This window comes from Natrix helvetica (assembly GCF_964273705.1).
Source record: "Natrix helvetica genome assembly, chromosome: 7".
Taxonomy (NCBI): Eukaryota; Metazoa; Chordata; class Lepidosauria; order Squamata; family Natricidae; genus Natrix; species Natrix helvetica.
This window is the reverse complement of record NC_138558.1, coordinates 64,418,379-64,440,726: the sequence shown is the minus strand read 5'-3', so window position 1 is coordinate 64,440,726 and position 22,348 is coordinate 64,418,379. Positions and strand designations below refer to the sequence as shown.

Here is a 22,348-nt window from a genome sequence, read left to right as displayed (position 1 = left end):
TGCGCAGGTACAGTATAGGTGGTACCTTGCTTAATAGTAGTAACTGTGAGAGGGATCTTGGAGTCCTAGTGGACAACCATTTAAATATGAGCCAGCAGTGTGCAGCAGCTGCCAAAAAAGCCAACACAGTTCTAGGCTGCATAAACAGAGGGATAGAATCAAGATCACGTGAAGTGTTAATACCACTTTATAATGCCTTGGTAAGGCCACACTTGGAATACTGCATTCAGTTTTGGGCACCACGTTGTAGAAAAGACGTGGAGACTCTAGAAAGAGTGCAGAGAAGAGCAACAAAGATGATTAGGGGACTGGAGACTAAAACATATGAAGAACGGTTGCAGGAACTGGGTGTGTCTAGTTGAATGAAAAGAAGGACTAAGGGTCTTCCAATATCTCAGGGGTTGCCACAAAGAAGAGGGAGTCAAACTATTCTCCAAAGCACCTGAGGGCAGAACACAAAGCAATGGGTAGAAACTAATCAAGGAGAGAAGCAACTTCCTGACAGTTAGAACAATTAATTAGTGGAACAGCTTGCTTCCAGAAGTTGTGAATGCCCCAACACTGGAAGTCTTTAAGAAGATGCTGGATAGCCATTTGTCTGGTGTAGGGTTTCCTGCCTAGGCATGGGGTTGGACTAGAATACCTCCAAGGTCCCTTCCAACTCTGCTATTGTATTATTGTATGTATATTAACCTACCTTCCCAAAGATTTGATTTATTTTTTAAAAAACAAGCTAACATTATATAGGTAGGACTGTTAGCAGCTAACAGGCAATATGGGGCCAGAACAGCAAAGGACCGGTCCACGGTGCCTCTGCCAGCAAAAATGGAGGGCCCCCCCTCCATTTTCATTGGCAAAGGGTTGCAGGAGGCCATCAAAGCTGAAAATGGAGCTTGGGAACCTGTTTTTGCTGGCAGAGCGCTCGGGCCACCACCGGCGCCCCCAACATGAGTGACATCAGGTTGGCCACGCCCCCTGGCCATCCCCCCCCCTCCCCGAGGTCAAACACAACCCTAATGCGGCCCTCAATGAAATCGAGTTTGACCTGCCCGATTTTGAGTGTCATTGGATATTGGAATACTACATAATAAGGTTGTTAGTTTTATCCCACCTTTACTGTTTTTTATACTGTAAACTCAAAAAGGGAAATGAATCTAGTACTCCTCCTCCTTCCTTTTTTGTTCCCTTCCATTTTGCTGAGTCCCATCTTCTTTCTTTTTCTAGCCAGTGCTCATTTCACCGAAAAGGAAGCCTTGATGTCAGAACTGAAGGTCCTGAGTTACCTTGGCAATCACATCAATATTGTGAACCTGCTCGGAGCCTGTACTATTGGAGGTAGGATTCTGACGGTGTTTGTTGAATGCGTTCAGAAGAGAAGGAAGGATAAGCCATTCACACTTCAGAGTTTCTAAAAATAAGGGCCTGGCTGTGAATTTGAGGCCGAGAAATGACGGAAAGCTGCTTTCATTTCTTCTGGGACTCATTGCTTCGGCACCCTGAGGAATTCACAATGTCTGTGAATCTCATCATAAATAAGTAATCTTTCCGTTTTGAACCCAGTCGGCAGACTGTACTGGTGGTTATCTTAGTCCAGGGGTGTCCAAACTTGGCAACTTTAAGACTTGTGGACTTCAACTCTCAGAATTCTGGGAGATGAAGTCCACAAGTCTTAAAGTTGCCAAGTTTGGACACCCCTGTCTTAGTCCAAGACTGGGAAGTATCATAAAGACAGAATGGGCATAATCTAAATATAAAAGAAGCCATCAGCGGTTTCAGGAAACAAAAGTTTGCAAAGCTTCAAATGCTAATTAGAGCAAACTCTGCCGGGGAGAACGATCCACAGGCTCTCAGTAGACATTCAATGCAGTCTTATCTTTTGTGGGTGGAGGGGGAAAAAAGGCGTATTCTCAGAGTGAATCCATTTGACTTACAAGAATACCGATCAGGAGCCTTCCAACTGCGTATTTTGTTGATTATCTACTGTATTATATACCCGTATTTATACGAGTATAACGCGCGCACGTGTATAACGCGCACCCCCTAATTTCCGATTAAAAATCGGTATAAAATTTTGTTTCACACCAAGCATTGTAATAGTAATGAGTATTGCCGCCGACGGGGCGGGAAGGGGACGGAGGCGCGCCAGCTTTTGCTCTAGTCAAGACAAAATAAGACCAAACTCGTGGGAGGCATTGTAATGAGTAGGCAATTGCTGTATAGAGAAGAGGAAGAGCAGGCTAAAGGTCCAGCATAGAAGCGAAGCCGAAAGAGATCCTTGCGAGGCTCTGCAGGCTTCCTCGGAGTAAGGAAAGCAACAGCTCCCCTCACCCCCCAGAAAGCAGCAGGGCTCGCCGCGATGAAAAAGGCAGCCCTGATGCCGAGGAGAGCCTTGCAAGGAGGCGGAAAGGAAAAGCCCGAAAAGGCACCAAAAGAAGCGGGGGGAGCTTCGCCCGCCTGGTGGGCAGCCATTGAGGTGTTTTCAAAGGCAGCGCCTGGGAGAGATGAGGCGGCGCTCCGGCGGTCCTGTTGCCAGCGTTCGGCGGCAGCAGCGGCGCTCCGACTATTGCCACCGCTGCTGCCGCCGAACGCTGGCAACAGGCGCACACAGGCTGCCCACCAGGCGGGCGAAGCTCCCCCCGCTTCTTTTGGTGCCTTTTCGGGCTTTTCCTTTCCGCCTCCTTGCAAGGCTCTCCTCGGCATCAGGGCTGCCTTTTTCATTGCGACAAGCCCTGCTGCTTTCTGGGGGGTGAGGGGAGCTGTTGCCTTCCTTACTCCGAGGAAACCTGCAGAGCCTCGCAAGGATCTCTTTCGGCTTCGCTTCTATGCTGGACCTTCTGTAGGTAGAACAAGCAACGATTCCTTGGTTTAAACGGCGGCAGCAGCGGCGGGGAGACAAAGGAGGGGAAAGGCGGCAGGCAGCTGAGTTGCGACTATTGAGCACGGCGCGGCGCCGCCTGAGGCCGGGATCGAGGCTGCAGTCCGGAAATTTACAATTTACAATTCGCCACTGCCACCCCAGCCCAGCCCTCGTTTATAACGCGCACCCAAACTTTGACTTCTTTTTTGGGTATAAAATTTTGCGCGTTATACTCGAATAAATACGGTAATAAATAAGGCTTTACCTGTGATTCTATTTGTCTTTCTGCCCCAACCAGTGGTTAAAGTTCTTTTTATGATATCCACTGCAGCATAAACAAGTAGTAATTTTACTTTGACAAACCTCCTAGAAGGCTAGTTAGCAAAATATGCTTTAGGATAATTAAGAGAATTATTATGATCTGCTCGCACCAGCCTAGCATTCAATAATTGAAATTCCAGACAATGTTATATATTCCTTTTTTTTTTTAATAAGCTGGCAAGCATTGGGAACCTGCATTTTTGATATAAAAATATTTTGTACTATAGGCAAGCTGATTCTGCCATTTTTTATATGTTTTATAAAAGTCATAAGCATCTGGGCATTCAGTCTTAATTGGCTGTTCTGTCCAAATGTGTGTGTTTTCCCCCCAATTACACCAAGAACTATAATATTTAATGTTGTTTCCAACATTACTATATGAATAATGAATGGGGTAAGTCAAAAGAATAAATGTTAAAAGCTTGTATTTGGAACGGAGCTGTCCCTTCAGGAAGGAGTTCTTTAAAATGAAGCAGATGTATCTGGTTTGCACCATTAACACAGGATTAGTGTGTGCGCGTGCGTGTGTGTGTGTGTCTTTCTTCACTGCAGTCCTATTGATGTGCGGGAATAATTAATTGGAAATGACAGCATTTTAATCGGGATGAAAACCCAGCTTCTGAAATAAGATGTTGCTGATGTCATTTTGCTTTGACTTTCCAAGCCAAAACACTAATCTAAAGTGCGGCTTGAAAAGGCTCGTTTTTGTATGCCTAGACAAATAATCTTTTTTTTTTTAATGAAAAAAAAGTCTTAGACAGAACGCAGAATTCACCCTCCCTTCACACTTCCTTTACACCTGCAGGTCCTACCCTGGTCATCACTGAATATTGCTGTTATGGCGACCTTTTGAATTTCCTAAGGAGGAAACGAGACTCCTTTATTTGCCAGAGGCCTGAAGAAACGGCTGTTTACAAGAACATCCTCTATCAGAAAGAACACATGTAGTAAGGCTGTGTTGCCAGAATTGGCAGTTGTTATTCCCAGGAAACCACAGTGCATTTTTGTAGGCTTTTGGCTTTCAGAAATTTGTGCCTGTTTTACGAGAGATGTACAGGCAGGGGATGGAGGGGGGAAGGTGTTGATTCTTTTTATTTATAAATTCACTATTCTTCAGAATTGTGCCCAGTACAATCTATACTCTGTGTGTCTTTCATGTAAGCTATTTAAATACCATGTTTCCTCGAAAATATGACCTTACCCCGAAAGTCCTAGCTTGATTTTTACATGCACGCCCAATACAAGCCCTCCCCCTCAAAAAAATAAGCCCTAATTAAGACCCTGCCCAACTCTGGGGTGCAGGAATGAGGCAAGCCACACAGGTAAAAATTAAGTTAGGTAGCCGTTTTTTGGAGGGAGGGTCAAAAGAAAATAAGACTGGGTCTTATTTTGGGGAAAACTCAGTAATTTGGTACCATATCCACTCAAGAAGCTGGTTTCTGTGCAAGGATGCAAATTCTGGATTAATAGTACGCAAATCTTTAGCACTTAGTCTTCTTTTTAAGAGGGAGTTTCAATTATTCTTTTGATATTATAGATAGGTTTTCTATACATTCACCTGGGGTTGAGCAATGTTTCATTATCTACATGCTATATATTTCAAAAAGAGAGGTAGAATGTTAGAAAGCCCCAATGACCAGCTAATGGCAGTAGGTCAAGATACTTGTATAAATGGTGTCACCCGAATATCCGGATTGAGAGTGGGTCACACTGGGGTATGTATTTTTGAGTAACTTTGATGTGTTATGGTTGAATGGAACCCTACAACACCAGTTTTTGTCATGACAAAATTGTATCACACGGCTTTGAAAACTTGAGTATTGTGATTTGGGATCAGACAAAATGTTGGGGGTTTATAATTATCACTTTGCCAAACCATAGAGAGCCACAGAGATGGCCGTGAAGAGAATATTCAGAATCTTATAGAAACAACATGTGCAGAAGTGTTCCTTAAGTTGAGAGAAAATAGGTAGAATTAAAAAAAAAAAGAACCCTCCCTGACTCAGTGGGGTGGCATATAAGAGAGAGGGAAGGTAAAATTGTCAGGGTAATGATGATTTAATAGCTGACCAGTTGCTGTAAGGCTGTAAACAGAGATGATGAATGAGGATGAGTCAGTAGGTTACTGCCACTTTAAGAAGCTGTATATATAACAGAGGCCATGTGAGGATGTCTTCCTTGCCTCTGTATCTCTCTCCTCAGGTGGACTTGTAATAGTGTATTACTGTAACTCAGGGATGCTGTCTCAGGAATTCTGGGAGTTGAAGTCTACAGGTCATAAACAGAGCCACAGTTGCCCATTCCTGCTGTAACATATAGAGTCCTGTGGAGATGGTTTCTTGATATGTCTCCATTATAGGGCAAACAGAAGCTCTGGAGTAGACAGTTAGCTTTCTAAGAAAGCATCGGTTTTTAATACCAACTACTGATTAAGCCATTTGTAATCCAGAGAGGGAATATTTATATATTAAACACAATGGGCACAGTAATCAGACTTTAATAAGAATATAGAAGGCTTCTAAGGGCATTTAGCATCCTCAGGAATTCCAGGGAAGCACTTTTTCAGGCTGATACTATGGAGCAGTGACTGTCAAGCACCAGGGAAATCAGGAAATCCAGGCAGTTCAAATCGGTATAAAAATTTATTGCAAGCTCAAGTTCTCTACAAAAATCTGAGCTACTAACAGCCCAAACAAATTGGTGGTAGATAAGGAATTCAAGGTGGACTGGACCTAACATCTCTTGTGGGTGTAAAGAGACTCATGATGACTGATGATGCATTTGATCCCTCCCTTGGGCTCAGCCTCGTCATCTGCTACAGCAGGGGTCTCCAACCCTGGTCCGTGGACCAGCAGTAGTCTGTGCTATGCCAGAAACCAGGGGCACTGATTTCAGGTGGCTCAGTGGCTAAGACACTGAGCTTGTCGATCAGAAGGCAGTTCAGCAGTTCAAATCCCTAGTGCCGCATAACGGAGTGAGCTCCCATTACTTGTCCCAGCTTCTGCCAACCTAGCAGTTCAAAAGCACGTAGAAAATGCAAGTAGAAAAATAGGAACCACCTTTGGTGGGAAGGTAACAGCGTTCCGTGCGCTTTCAGCATTTAGTCATGCCAGCCACATGACCACGGAGATGTCTTCGGACAGTGTTGGCTCTTCAGCTTAGAAACGGACACGACCACTGCCCCCTAGAGCCGGAAACAATTAGCAGGGGAACCTTTACCTTATGCCTGAAACCGGACCACACATACAAGTGATCCCCATCCACAGGATGCAGGCAGCACACGAAACCACGTCCCTTCCAGTCTGGAAAAACCTCTCCATGGAACTGGACCCTGGTGCCCAAGAGGTTGGGGACCACTGTCCTATAGATCCCTTCTAAGTAGAAAAGAAGCTCCAGTGTTTTACTTTGCTTGAGAACAAAAACTTCTGTGCCTATAGAGAGCCCCAGTTTGCAAAATAAAATGGTCATTCAAGGAAGATCAGCTTTGACGTTTTTGTTGTGGTTCGCGGGTGGCCAGCGGAACTGGCAGCAGATTCGGACAGTGAGGCGGTTGGGGAGGAATATGGGCCAGTCTTGGAGTCTGGGGAAGGCTCTGATGAGGGCTCTGTGTCAGAGGCAGAGAGGGGGCCAGAGCCATATACCAGTTATCAGCTGCCTTTCGGAGTCAGACATCAGTGAGGCAGATGAACAGCTGGAGCCTGTTCCCAGTGTGCGCATGTGCAGAGTTGCCAGGAGAAGAGAACAGCTAAAGAACAGGGGTCGACTTGGGAGTAAGGCGGATGATGAATGGCCCCTCCCAGAGGAAATAAAAGAGGAGAGAAAGGGGAGCGAAGTTTGCAAGAGATAATTAGTTTGCTTAATTGGTTGGTTACTCTCCATTGCAGATATCGGCCTGGCAGCTCTCCCAGCCAGATAAATCCTCCCTTGAAAGACACTGCTGGATGTGAATGAGAAGAATTCACCGTAAATTAATAAAAGGGGTTTTTGTCAGGACAAGGAGTTTGCTTCCTGCTCTTGGGAAGCCTAGATCCGAACAGTTTTGGAGATGGCCAGGTGCCTTGTATTAAAGCAAAGCAGCTTGTTAAGGTGGATTGTTGTGACAAATCTGCTTAGCTTGAGACTTACAAATTTATTTAGGAATCACAGTCCAGTTCATTTCCTTTGGACGTCTCTTCCAACTAACCCATTGGGTCATAAATATTGTTCCATTAATTATCCAAATTATTCAGCCCCACAATGACCATAGCTACTATTACACAGTCTCCCATAAATGTGCTAAAGAAATTCGTTTCTTCATAGTTTTTTGAACTAGCCAAAGTTGGCTTGGATCTGTCAACTAGTTAGAGAAGATACGGATAGCTATGGTCAGGTGCTCCAAGCTAAGAGATCAGATCAGAATGATTTTTGCCCAAAGGGTATAATGCAAAGCAGAAATTATTTCAGGAGGTTTAAATAATCAGATAAAAAACTTACCAGGTCAAGTTAAACTATTCCTTCTGACAAGAAATTATCTGCACACAAAATGACCTCTTAACATTACAATCTGCTGCTTTCTTATTTAATTTGTGCTATTCAAACAGAATCAGTGAAAAGTCATTTCTCAGGAGGTCAGTCAATTAATAAAGGGAATTTCCTACAACAAGATAGCCTTTGTTAATAAAGGGGGAGTTAAAGCACAAGAATAGTAACATGTTAAAATTAGTTAGCTTATGTTAGTGTATGGTTGTTAAATGTTTATACCCTGCATTTTGCTCTGGGAGGGAGGGGGAGGGAGGGAGGGAAGAGGAGTAGGGATGGGGGAAGAGGGAAGGGTAAGGGGGTAATAATTGTAAAACTTATTAAAAATTTTAATTAAAAAAAAAGCTGCCAGGGGGGAAAAAAAGATAGCCTTTGGAAAAGGGGAAAGCTTTTTGGCTCCGTAAAGAAGATTAACCTTCTTCAGCCCAAATAACTTATTATTTAAACTGTCTTTTCATGATTAATTCTAAGATCCTTTCTCGTAAAATGTCAGAATTCAAATATAACACTCACAGTGGTATCTTCGGTCCCATAGCTAGGTATCATCACCTTTCATCGGGTTAATAATAGATTTCCACTTCTTTTCAAGAAATGTGGTTATTTAGCAATTGAATATTTTACATGCTTATTTTGTTCTTGTAAAAGATGTTCTTTCTTTGAACTCCATGTATGAATTTGTCTCATATCCCCTCTGCTTTCCACACAGTGATGCCGCCAATGAGTACATGGACATGAAACCAGGAGTTTCTCAAGTCGTCCACGCCAAAACCACTAAAAGACTAGGTAATTTTTTGGGTGAGAACTTTTGTTCTGAAATTGTTGATATTTGTTTAAACGTGGCTCTCAGACCTGGAAGCCATCTTTTGCATTTGGGCCTGCCACATTTGCTACTGTGGGAAAACGAATGGGGATTATATGGAGTGTGGGTTATATATAGTCAAAATAACATTCTTTTCTCAAAGAGTCAAGGCCACCTTGCCCTGCAGCTGTGATGAGGTGACTGGGAGGCATCCCAGTTTTGGATGGTGCCTGATTGGCTCATGTTATGGACATGTGGGTCCTGGGCAAGGACTTGAACTTTCAGTTGGGTGGGGAAAACCTGGAAACTTTCAGATTCGGGTTTTCCCAGATGTGCCGATATGACATCTCTAATAAAATGGAACTTTGAGGAAACTCAAGCTTCGGAGTCTTCTTTCGTGGGGGGTGTAACTTGGAACCCTGACAGTGGCCACTTAAAATAAAATGTAGGATAAAAGAAATAAAAGCAATTTTACAATGTTATGTTGGCTGGGGGAATTTACACTCTTTTCTTTTTAAAAAAGAAGCTAAACAACATTAAATAGCATCAAATCAATAGCATTTATTTGAATAGCATTTCTGTAGGACCTTGGTGCCGTGCCCTGTTGATAAAATGTCCGCTCTGTTTCCAAGTGACATCATTTCTCCATTTATTGTTCCCACGTGTTCTGCTTAGGCTCATTGGCTAATCAGGATGTCACTGTTGCCATTTTAGAAGATGATGAACTAGCTCTGGATGTTGAAGATCTGTTAAGTTTTTCTTACCAGGTAGCAAAGGGGATGAGCTTTCTTTCAGCTAAAAATGTAAGTAGAAACTCAAGAAAATTTATTTTTTAAAATATATGTATACAATGATATTAGATTGTCATATTTTATCCCCAACAAGCCTTTCATATAAGAATCATGATGTTCTCTGTATTTTCAAAGTTAGTCAACATTTTAGAGAAGTACAATCTCTAAATTATCCTATAGAATCATTAGGAACTCTGATCCCACTTTTTTTTTAGTCTTTGCCTTTATATTGGACTAGCTGATAACCCGTCATTGCCTGGGTATTTATAGACGTCGAAGCGTTTGTCTGACAGGGCGCCATTGGGAGGAGCCTTTCTTCTCCCTACTCCCATGCCCATCATCCTTGCCCTCTCCCTTCCCCCTCCCATGCGCTCCTCTTTCCAGCCCTGTCTATGATCCTGTCACTTTGCCCCAAATGCATCAGGCGCTTCCCCATTGGTCCAATGGAGGGCGAATGTCACAACTGGCTTTACAGAGGAAGCTGCGAAGGAAATGACATCACAAACAATTGCTGCTCTAGAATGCTGCACTCGTTCTCCTTAACAGGCCAGGCATTCCAAAGTTATGCGGAACACCCACACATAGACCCCCACCCCCGTATTTGTTTCCAGAGGGTAAGTCATCTATGTACCAAGTTTGGTGGTAATTGCTTGTGGGGCTCCAGAGTTATGCTGGAACATACATAAATACATACATACATGCATGCATCTCCAATTGAGATAGGTAGGAAATCTGCAAGTTCTTCAGTGCTCTGTTATATAACTTCTAAAACAATATTATATTGTATGTTTGGCCTCAGATATACAATGTTTTGCTGTGAGTACCATCATGTTACTTGAACTAAATAAGTAAAAATTGTCGATATCAATAGTCTCTTGGATTGGTGCCTGGAGAAGGGCTTCTTCTATTCCTCCTCCTCCAACATCTGTGATGATTTCTGAATTAAGAATGCCCAGATCTAAACAAGATCATCAAGCCTAGTGGATTGGTGTACAAAGAAGGGGGAATTCAGATGTAACTCCTCCAACGTCAGAATCCTCTCTCCAGACTTAGGAAGAAAGAGCCACCAATACTGTGGTCAACAGATTCTGTCCCAGAAGCAATAAGATTGTGCTTTAATTTAGAATAGTGAACAAACGCATTGCCATTGGTTTCTACAGAATATTCTTCCGAAGCATGTTTTAACCTATCAGAGGATTGAGAAAGGAATTAACCAATTGCAATCTTAATGATATTGTCAACTCTGACTCGAACCTGGCTGAAGCCATCTTTTGCTGCTTCATAGTTGCCACGTACTACGGGGGGAGGATGAGGGGGAAATAGCTAGACCGTCTCGTGGATATAATAAAGAGCTCTCCCGTGGGAACCAAGGTCATCCCAACAGGTGGCAATTGGAGGAGGAACAGAAATGACCAAGGAGGCCGCCAACTGTTTTGATTGGACAATGTGACCTGTGACATTTGGGGGGGAGGGAGGGAAACTTTTACTCTTTTGATTATACTGTAACCGCGGGAACTTTTTAGAGTTAGTTTTCACTAATTGTGCCAATATGATGTATCCAGTAAACATGTTGTCTGAGGAACCTTCCTGCCTCGGAGTTCTGATTTCTTCGGACGCGTTGCTCAGAACGCTGACAAATACGACTTGTGAATGAAAATTTGTACAAGGTTGAAACGCGTATTTTTTGTGTTAATATAGGACCATCTTGTATATATAGCGACAACACGTAGCTGCCTTGCATTTCCTTAGATTCTTATGCCCTTTATCTTCAAAACCTGAGTTCTGCTATGAATCATTAAAACTACCATCATATCCTCTATATAGTCATTTGCAGTGTTGATGATTATTTTGGTTTACTTGCCTTACACGTATGTTCTGCAATTGTATTCCTTCAGTGCATTCACAGAGACCTGGCAGCAAGGAATATATTACTTACTCATGGACGGATAACAAAAATCTGTGATTTCGGTCTTGCAAGAGACATCAGGAATGACTCAAATTATGTGGTCAAAGGAAATGTAAGTATGTTTGATCCAGCTTATTTCTCTCTCAGTGGTAGCATCATACTCAATGGACCATAAACCATACCAATTAGCTCTGTAATAAGTGATTCTTCTCTCTAAAGTTAGAAAGTTTGGGGAGGTAACACTCAGATTTGGCTGGTTTTTCAAACAAAAAGGTATGAAGGAGATTCCTCCTGCCTTGCATTAGCTCGCTGCAAATGGCTTCCTTGAGATAAACATATTTATCTCTTCTTTGAACTTTTTAACAAACTGCATCACTGTTTGGTTTGATGACAGCAGTGCCTCAGATAGAAAGTCCATACAGAGAGTGGTATGGACAGCAGAGAAGATTAAAATAGAATAGAATTCTTTATTGTCCAAGTGTGATTGGACACACAAGGAATTTGTCTTTGATGCATATACTCTCAGTGTACATAAAGAAAAATAAAATAGAATGCATTCATCAAGAATCGTAAGATACAACATTTAGTGATAGTCATAGGTTACTAATAATCAATCTAATCATACTAGGAAACAAAACAATATAAATTTTAAAGATGCAAGCAGTCACAAGTGGAAAGAGATAGGTACTAGGAGAGAGATAGGTACTAGGAAATTAGAGAATAATAATAATAATACAGTCTTAGTAGATAATTTGACAGTGTTGTGGAGTTTAGTTGTTTAGCAGAGCGATGACATTCAGGGAAAAACTGTCCTTGTGTTTAGTTGTTCTGGTGTGCTGTGCCCTATAGCGTCATTTTATATTATATTAAATTATATTTTTATATTTTATATTATATTATATTTTTATTATAGCAGACTCGCTTCCCATTATTCAGGATATTGCTTATAAGCACTATGTGCTTAGAGCTCAAAGCATTGTTAGAGACCCCACACACCCACTTCAGCGTCTGTTTCTGTTGCTCCCATCTGGGAGGAGGTTTTGAAGTATTTCTAGCAGGACTACCAGATTCTGTAACAGCTTTGTTCCCTCTGCCATCTGTCTCGTAAACTCGCAAGATTCATTTTTCTCGCAATGCACATGGGGAGAACCTAAAGCACATGTTAAGGAAATATTGATCCTTCTTTAAAATGACAGGAGTCAGCATTTCATTTGGCTTTTAGCAATAATGATTCCTAATTGAGGAATCATTGAGCGGTGGCTCAGTGGCTAAGACACTGAACTTGTCGATCAGAAAGGTTGGCAGTTCGGCGTTTCGAATCCCTAGCACCGCCTAATGGAGTTACTTGTCTTGTTACTTGTCCCAGCTTCTGCCAAGTTAGCAGTTCAAAAGCATGTAAAATGCAAGTAGAAAAATAGGAACCACCTTTGGTGGGAAGGTAACAGCGTTCTGTGCACGTTCAGCATTTAGTCACGCTGGCCACATGACCACGGAGACGTCTTCGGACAGTGCTGGCTCTTCAGCTTTGAAACGGAGATGAGCACCGCCCCCTAGAGTCGTGAATGACTAGCATATATGTCCGAGGGGAACCTTTACCTTTAGTTTAATAATGATTCCATTCTTTCTTGATACAGAATTAGAACTCTAATTTAAAAGCTTTACTTCATAGAATTAATTAAAATAGTAATGCAGATTACTTTCCTAAACTTCAAAATAAATGTATGATTCTTGTACCATGCAGTGGTTATCATTGGATGAAATGTATAATGAGATCCATTAAAGTAGTCTGATTCAACTTAATGTTAACTTCAGTAGCAAAGCCAACAATAATCATCAATACTTTGCTATAGAAATTGTAACAAAGAACATGAATTGTATAGTAGTGATTAAAAAAACATGGATCTACATTAGAAAATCCAAATTCCAGAGGGTTTTTTTTAATGTAATCCAAGGAATTTCTATCCAAAATCCAACTTTTGCTGGGTTACTTAAAACTGGCTACATGGTTCCTTGGGTAAGAATGTAAAGCAGAGTTTACAAGATTGTGACTTGAAAAGACTTGCAAATGGACGAAGACATGAATTTTAAATTAATAAAGATACAGAATCAGTGGTGGAATTCAAATTTTTTTACTACTGGTTCTGTGGGCATGGCTTGGTGGGTGTGGTGGGGGAAGGATACTGTAAAATCTCCATTCCCTCCCCACTCCAGGGGAAGGTTACTGCAAAATCCCCTTTTTCTCCCGATCAGCTGGGACTTAGGAGGCAGAGAATAGATGGGGGCGGGGCCAGTCATAGGTGGTATTTACCCGTTCTCCGAACTACTCAAAGTTTCCGCTACTTGTTCTCCAGAATTGGTCAGAACCTGCTGAATACCACCTCTGTACAGAATATATGAGATTCATGAAAACAATAACCATAGGATACAGGAAAAGTCGTTTATCAGTTTAAGTGGAGAATTGTGGCAAATTAAATCCAATGTATACAAAACCACACAATTGGGAATTGTAGCTCAGATACAACTGCAATTAAACTGAATCAGGGTCAAATGAGATGGCATCACATTGTCCATCTCAAAGGAAATTATTTGCAAGAGCAGCCAGGAAAGGAATTCATTCATTCATCAAAATCAGATTGTTAGTCACTTCTATTAGATAGATTGAAGTTTCATAAAATCTTTGAAATAACATTAATTTCAGTATCTTGGTGGGATTATTTAGTATTGTATGGACAATCAGTGCCCGTTTCTATTATACTTTCCTCTCTGGTAGCAATAAATTTACTGAATAATTATTAAATAACTTTTGTTCATCATCAATAGAAGCTTTAGCTGACAAGCAAGAAGCTGAATTTTAATTCACTGGGCTTGAAGTTAACAGCATGTTTAAGAGTGTTTATACAGTTTAGACACTATCCTTAATTTACTAATTTACTGACCCTTTTGTCCAGGATCACATGTGCTTGTTCTGAAAGGGGGAATAGAAGAGAGACACGTAATTTCCATTTCTTGTATGGCAACAGATGGTTTCAATCTACTCTACCCATTGCTGATACTCTTCCCCCCCAAAAAACAAGAATAAGTTCTCAAAGGCACTTGGTCTCTTTAATTATTGAATGGGAACAAAAAAAAATACTTTAATTTTTAGTATTTTTATCTTTGTCATATATTTATTTGTACATTTTTCTTTAGAATACATAGAAACTCAATATCTACATGAACAGTGTGTTGTCTGGGTACAATTAATTTTGAAAAATAATAGCAATAATAACACTAATATTCATAGCATTAATGATAATCACATAATGATAATAATATTTGCTTCCCCATACTAATAAACCTTCATTCTATAGTTGGTCACTCTCTTGAAACTTTTGAGTTTCTAACTTCTGTTTCTATTAGTTATCCATTAGTAAAACAAATCCCACATTAAAAAATATTCTGTTTCTTCCTTCTCCTTTATTTGAAGTGTTAATCTATCCAGTTTAATTTTTAGTATTCTTGTAGTTTTTCTTCCGGCAACGAGGGACTGTTTTTATGATACATCTGATTACATGCAAATTTATAACAACAAGATTAATTAACAACTAATGTACTGAAAGCTAATTGAGGCATTCGATTAAATGTTTAATCTGTTGAAAGCTCTATCAAATAACTCTTGATTTTCACCTTGTGCAGGATAAGATCTTTAATCTTTCTTGATTATTTTTTTTGTAACATGTTCTTCCTTTGTCTCCCAAGGCACGTCTTCCTGTGAAGTGGATGGCCCCGGAAAGCATTTTTGAGTGTGTGTACACCTTTGAGAGCGACGTTTGGTCTTACGGAATTCTGCTTTGGGAACTCTTCTCTTTAGGTAACATACGCCTGGTGATCACATATGTCCTTTATACAGGTAGTATTGTGGCTTGTCGGCCGCCGGCCCCTCCAGCAGCCAAATTAGATGCGGAGGTGGCATGGGAGTCAGGGCCAGCACCAAGGCAACCTGGGAGCTCCGAGGAGGAAGAGGGAATGGAGCTGTCAGAGAGAGAGAGAGACAGAGGCGTAGCCTGGGCCATCTGTCAGCCCTGGTCTGGAGGTGACTGTCAGGGGAAAATATTTCACCCTGAACTAGATGAGGCTTAGACCGCGGCTTTTCCAAACAGGCATATCTTCGATAAGCGAAAAATAAAATAAAATCCCAGAAACATGTTCTAATTAAAAAACAAACTTTAATACAAAAATAATAAAATAGAAAATAAAACAAATCTATCTAATTGTTACATTTTGGCAAGAAGCAGTTTGTCTCCCAGCTTCCTGGCAGACGAACAAAAATCAAAAGGAAAGAAGGCTCTGGAATGTGTGATGTATATAAACATGTTAAGCATGCGCAATAAATCATTGTCAGATAAGGCTTATGACCTGCGCAGTAATTCATCAGTAATTATTCAGTTCAGTTCGGCTAGCAAACAAATTAACGCAGTGACAGTGACTGATGAGGAAGAGGAGGAACAGCTGGGGCCAGTGCCTGACGCGCGGATGTGCAGAAGGCAGAGGAGAGGAGAGCAGTGGAAATCTATGGGCCAATCCTTGGGACAGAAGAGCCACCGCTGCTAGCGAAGCGAGCCACCCTCGCTCTGGGGATAAAAGGCAGGGAGCGGAGATGAATAGGTGTGGGAGACAACTATTCATCTCCCTGCCGGACAGACTTGTTAGCTTGCGTTGAGAGAGAAGCTTTCTGCCAGGGCTGCTGGCGCTCCTAATAAAGGAAACATTTATTTAATGTTTACAAAGGGTTTGTTGTGTTTGGGAGCTGGGTCAGGACAGCTAGTCCTCAACTTACAACAGTTAAGACCATTCATAGTTACAACTATGAAAAAAGTGATGGGACTTCTTTTTCACACTTACAACTGTTTCTGATGGTTGCAGTGTCCCAGGGTCGTATGGTGACCTTCTGCACCCTACTGCCAAGCAAGGTCAATGGGGAAGCGAGATTCCATCGACAGGCAGGTTACTTAACTCAGGGGTGTCCAAACTTGGGAACTTTTAAGACTTGTGGACTTCAGCTCCCAGAATTCCCCAGCCAACCATGCTGGCTGGGGAATTCTGGGAGTTGAAGTCCACAAGTCTTAAAGTTCCCAAGTTTGGACACCCCTGACCTAAGGCAAGAAAAATAAAATGGGCAAAATTCACTTAACCAATGCCTCACTTAGCAATAGAAATTTTGGGCTCAATTGTGATCGTAAGTCAAGGATTACCTGCATATTTTTCCTGGCTGTTTTGTTTTACCACTCTCGTTTTTTAAAACATAAACCCATTTAAAAATGAAAACAAACATGTAATTAAAATTATATACTAATAGATAGCACCTTGTTTAACAGGAAGCAGTCCCTATCCTGGAATGCCTGTGGATTCCAAGTTCTATAAAAACATTAAGGAAGGATACAGAATGTTTAGTCCAGAATATGCACCTCCAGAAATGTGAGTCTGAATTTATCTAAACTTTAAAAACTCTTGATTATCCAATTTTGATGGAAATACTGGTTTTATTTTATGCTGTTTTTTCTAAAAGTTTCAGTAGTAGATAAAAGCAATTTCATTGTATTTATTATGTACAATGACAATAAAGACTATACTATACTAAAAGCGTAGGTCCCTTCTCGCATTTTCATATATTTGCAAATTTTGTAGAATTCCGTTTGAATTGATACTGGGGGAAAGAAATGGAGTATTATATTATATCATTAGCCATGGCACTATCTTTTTGTTCCATTGTGACCACAGGTCCTCCTTGGTCAATATCCCACGTTTATATACCCTTCCATGCATTGTCCAATATTTCCAAATCTTTTGAAATTAAGGTGTTCATTAAATTAAGCCATTGTGATGTGACCTCGTATGCATAGAAGATTGTTGTTGTTAGTTGCATAGTTGTGTCCGATCCATTGCAACTGCAAGGACAACATTTCTCCAGGCCTTCCTGTCCTCTACCATTCTCTGGAGTCCATTACTGCTTCAGTGACTCCATCCATCCACCTCATTCTCTGTCGTCCCCTTCTTCTTTTGCCCTCAATCTTTCCTAGCATTAGGCTCTTCTCCAGGGAGTCCTCCCTTCTCATTAGGTGGCCAAAGTATTTGAGTTTCCTCTTCAGGATCTGGCCTTCTAAAGAGCAGTCAGGGTTGATCTCCTCTAGGACTGACCGGTTTGATCACCTTGCAGTCCAAGGGACTCGCAGGAGTCTTCTCCAGCACCAGAATTCAAAGGCCTCCATTCTTTGGCGCTCAGCCTTCCTTATGGTCCAACCTTCACAGCCAGACATTGCAACTGGGAAAACCATAGCCTTGATTATATGCACTTTTGTTGGCAGGGTGATGTCTCTGCTTTTTAGTATGCTGTCTAGATTTGCCATAGCTTTCCTCCCCAGGAGCAAGCGTCTTTTAATTTCTTGGCTGCTGTCCCCATCTGCGGTGATCTTGGAGCCCAGGAAAATAAAATCTTTCATTTCTTCCCCATTTATTTTCCAGGAATTGAGAGGGCCGTATGCATAGGTACATGATGGTTATTTGATTCCTTATGCAACTAGCGATCTGGATAACAATAACCATCATCATCACAGTTAAATCAAATTTGACATCCTAAAGTTAGATCTCTTCAGTATGGTCTGATGCCATTGTCTTTCGATTGTGTATAGCCAATTCATCAATTTAATAATTGATCTTGATCATTGGTTTTCCAATTATAAGATGTTGTTTTCTTAGAAATTAGAGACAAAATGCTTTTTTTTGCATTGAATAGGACTGGTCCTTTGTCCTGTGTCAATATCTACTCTCCTAAAAATCAACAGAAATTAATTTTCTTACCTGAGCAGGGGTTGGACTAGAAGATCTCCAAGGTCCCTTCCAACTCTGTTTTTCTGTTAATTGAAGAGTAAATAAAACATCATTGTTGGATCTATTTCCAGTAGAGTATGTGTGTATATGTACGTATGTGTATTTTAGCATGTGGATAAAATTAATACGCTTGACAATTGGTTTAATTTTTTCTCTCCTTTGGTAGCACTTTCTGGAATGCCCATGTGACTGTAACATTGGATGATCATGTCAGCATTCCAGGAAAAATAGAATGCCTGCCTCAGTACTTAATAAAATAAGTCCAATTCTTCCAGAGTTCCTCACAGCTTACTTCAAGGAGATATGAATGTGAAGGATATGTGTTAGTGTTTTTATTTTTATAGTTATAATGTATATTGAAGATGGCATTTAATTTTGTTGTGCAATGTACAATGACAAAGTAAAGTACACATTGTTGTACATGTGCAATAAAGTAAAGTAAACAAAACTAAATATGAACCCTTGCAGACCTGTGATACTAGCATTCATTTCCATGAGAATTTAAAAACAAATACATATATAATTGCAGCAAGCTCCATAACAGAATTCTTTCAGTTTCCAAGAAGTATAATATAAAAGCACAACAATTATCCTTTATCTATTGTTGTGTCAAGGGGACACGGTGGCTCAATGGCTAAGACACAGAGCTTGTCGATCAGAAAGATCAACAGTTCGGCGTTTTGAATCCCTATCACCAAGTAATGGAGTGAGTTCCCGTTACTTGTCCCAGCTTTTGCCAACCTAACAGTTCGAAAGCATGTAAAAATGCAAGGAAAAATATAGGGACCACCGTTGGTGGGAAGGTAACAGCGTTCCGTGCGCCTTCGGCGTTTAGTCAAGCCAACCACATGACCATGGTGATGTCTTCGGACAGCGCTGGCTCTTCGGCTTTGAAATGGAGATCAGCACCGTCCACTAGAGTCGGGAACAGCTAACATATATGTTCGAGGGGAACCTTTACCTTTACTCCTGTATGACAAATGGGAGGTTGGGACTTTAGACACACATTGTATTTTTCAGAGTTCTTTTGAGAAGGCATTCTCATGCTTTCGGCGATTAAATGAATGGTTTGTTTTGGGAAAAATGAACCCAGCTGCATGCCTGTGAGTTTTCTAAAAGTTTCCAAAAACCTTCTCAAAATTATGATGGATGTTTTTCATTTGGTTCATTCTAACTCTGTCTGCAGCTTTAACATCATGAAGAGCTGCTGGGATTCTGATCCTTTGAAGAGGCCAACTTTTAAGCAAATTGTTCAACTGATTGAACAGCAGATCTCTGACACCACAAGTCATGTAAGTATTGAGTATTTCGGCACTACGGGTGTCAACATCGGGTGTTAGTTGTTCACAGGTCTTGTTTTATGTGGCATTCCATTCCATCTCATCAAAAACATGATCAGATACATTTCAGGTAAAGCAAGGACTAGACTTTTGAAAAGGTTGGATTTTGAAAGAGGGGCTCATCTCAATTTTATGCAATATCCCGTTGCCCACTGAATTTTTTTAGGGGGAGAGGCTAGATTTGAAGCATGGCTTTAGCAAAGCTTTAAAACAGCGCTAAATGGTGAGTTTGGAGAATTGGAAAATGGACCCGCTCTCTCTCTCTCTCTCTCCGACTATACCAGACATAGTAAAGCAGAAGGGTATAGGTCCGTGATGGCGAACCTGTGGCATGTGTGCCGGAAATGGCACAGACAGCCATCTCTCCGGGCACGCCAGCCATCGCCTGTTGCTGGTCCAGGTTCCAGCACGCCGGCCAGCTGGTCTTTGTGTGCACAGGAGCACTGGAAACCTGAAGAGTAGCTCCCTGGCATGCCGAGAAGCTGAGCTTCCGCTTTCTGGCACGTGCATGGCCGCTGGCCACCTGGTCTTCGCTCGTGCATGTGCACCAGAAATCAGACCGGCATGCATGCACATGCCAGAAACTGGAAGCTCAGCATATTATTTTCACTTGTCTTTTTTGGGGATATAGTTTCCTGCCACTTGTGACCTTCAGAAGGGATGAAGTGTGTGAAGCGCAGAGGGTTTGATCTATTCCTTTGCTATTGACTCAATCACCCTACTCCAAATGAGGGTACTTACTAGCTTTTGGCACCCAACCGAAAGAGGAGTAGTAATAAAATTGGTAGATTTTATTATAATAATACCGTAGTTCCCCTGCCAACGTAACACTTTTAACTGAACTCGGTGAAAAAAAACGCTGCACGTTTAGTTAAAGCAGGGGTGTCCAAACTTGGCAACGTTAAGACTTGTGGACTTCAACTCCCAGAATTTCCCATGGCTGGGGAATTCTGGGAGTTGAAGTCCACAAGTCTTAAAGTTGCCAAGTTTGGACACCCCTGAGTTAAAGGCAATGCAGGCAGTTCTCGTTTAGCAACCACTCCCCACCCTGATTAAAAAAGTCACTTTGGGAGAAATCCTCACCTTTATAACCTTCGCAAGTCTGTAAAGCAAAGAGAAGCTGAAGTAAGATTCTAAGCACAGTTGCAGTTTCACTCAGTGACTGTTTCATTTAGCTATTGAGTTGCCAGTCCCAATTTTGGTTGTTAAAGGCAGACTACCTGTAAGCAGGGGTAAGATTCAGCCGGCTCGGACTGGTTCAGGCAAACCGGTAGCTCCGACGATCAGCTGAGAGCAAAACTGGTTTGCTTTGACAATCAGGTAGGCCCGCTCGCATGCACATACTTATCTATATCCTATCAGTCGATTAGCGCAGCAGAGTGGATTGCTGCTCCTTAGCTGTGTCACTCCCCAAGAAGTAACATGGAAGGTAAGTTTTGGTAAAACAGTGCACATGCATGCAAAACACGCAATCACCAAACTAGTTGTTAAACCAGGAGGATCCCACCACTGCCTGTGAGCATATACTACTCTACTGGCAAAGACTTGGAAACACCAACAAAACTCTCAGAGACCCCTTTGCATTCAAACAGTGCCTCTCCAAGCAGATTTATTTATTTACTTTTTTTTTTTTTTGCATTACAGTATAAATAGTGCACAACTAATCAACTGCAGAGTTTAAACCTTAGTTTGCAACCTTGGGGTACTGTTTGTCATTCTTCTGCCAAAAACATGTACCTGAGGAAGTAGGAGAAAGTGTCTTTCAACTGTCAGCAAGGAAGGGAAATGAGACAAACCATCATTGTTGCTTAACACAAACTAGCAGTTCCTATTCCAAAGCCACCCTGTAATCCCCCTGTATGACTATGTAGTAATGGGAGATGCTAAGGATTGGGGAATCAATTTTCAGCCAAATTTCAATAAGCTACCTAGAACTTTACAGGTGAATTAAAAATTGAATAATTGATGCAAAGTTCCAGCACTTGCAATTCTAGGCTTTTATCCCCTAGCGTAGTTTCAGCACAATGTGGGTCATCTACTGTACAGTGGTGAGTGTCATAATTTTTTAGAACCTCTTCTGTAGGTGTGGCCTGCTTTGTGGGAGTGGCTTGCCAGCCATGAGACTGGGTGGGAGTGGCTTGCCAGTCATGTGACTGGGTGGGCATGGCCAACTTGTAAAATGTGGTGAAACTCACTTAACGCCCTTGCTTAGCAACCAAAAGGTTGGCTCAGAAACTGGCATTTGAAGCACGCAAGTCTTAAAGCTGTCAAGTTACAAGACCCTTGCACCCCTAACCCTTTAGAAAAAAAAACCCGAGGGGTGTTCAAACTTGACAGCTTTAAGACTTGTGGACTTCAACTCCCAGAATTCCTCTTCTCACTCTTCATCTTGATGATGTGCGGGGGGAGGAAGCTGGAACCGGTTCTCTCTCTCTCTCTCTCTCTCTCTCTCTCTCTCTCTCTCTCTCTCTCTGTCTCTCTCTCTCTGTCTCTCTCTCTCTGTCTCTCTGTATGTGTGTGTGTGTGTGAAAGCCAAGTACCACTCTCTCATCACAAAATCTCCAGAACTGTAAAGCCTACAAACTTGAAATTTGGCATGTATGTTCCTCTTGGCTTCCAGGCGCTCGCTAAGAAAAGATTTTTTCAAATGACCATCAGATCATTAATATTTCTTATACAGTAATTAACACGCTCTGATGCTAAAGAGTTCTACTCCCCCTCCCCACCTGAAAGAGAACTCTGTTCCAACTGCCAGTTGCCTCACATTCCGTTACCTCAGTTCAAGCTGGCAGACTTCCACTCCTTCATTCAGGAGCGATCTGGGGCTCCTTACTTTACTAAACGGTACCTCACCAAAATGTCTAATCCTTCCACCTATGGAACTGCTTCCGGACTCAAGGCAGCGGGAGTAATATTCCCTTACATGTTTCAATCACCGACCTCCACTGAGCC

At 41.7% G+C, this 22,348-nt stretch overlaps 1 protein-coding gene across 1 annotated transcript in view; it reads left to right on the top strand.

The window, feature by feature from the left end:
- Positions 1-22,348, top strand: part of KIT (KIT proto-oncogene, receptor tyrosine kinase) — a 144,504-nt gene that overhangs the window by 116,050 nt on the left and 6,106 nt on the right. The window contains exons 13-20 of the mRNA XM_081959290.1: positions 1,225-1,335; positions 3,984-4,125; positions 8,403-8,479; positions 9,171-9,298; positions 11,182-11,304; positions 14,931-15,042; positions 16,547-16,646; positions 19,243-19,348. Of these exons, the coding sequence (XP_081815416.1) occupies positions 1,225-1,335; positions 3,984-4,125; positions 8,403-8,479; positions 9,171-9,298; positions 11,182-11,304; positions 14,931-15,042; positions 16,547-16,646; positions 19,243-19,348 (899 nt within the window). The remainder of the gene's footprint in view (positions 1-1,224; positions 1,336-3,983; positions 4,126-8,402; positions 8,480-9,170; positions 9,299-11,181; positions 11,305-14,930; positions 15,043-16,546; positions 16,647-19,242; positions 19,349-22,348) is intronic.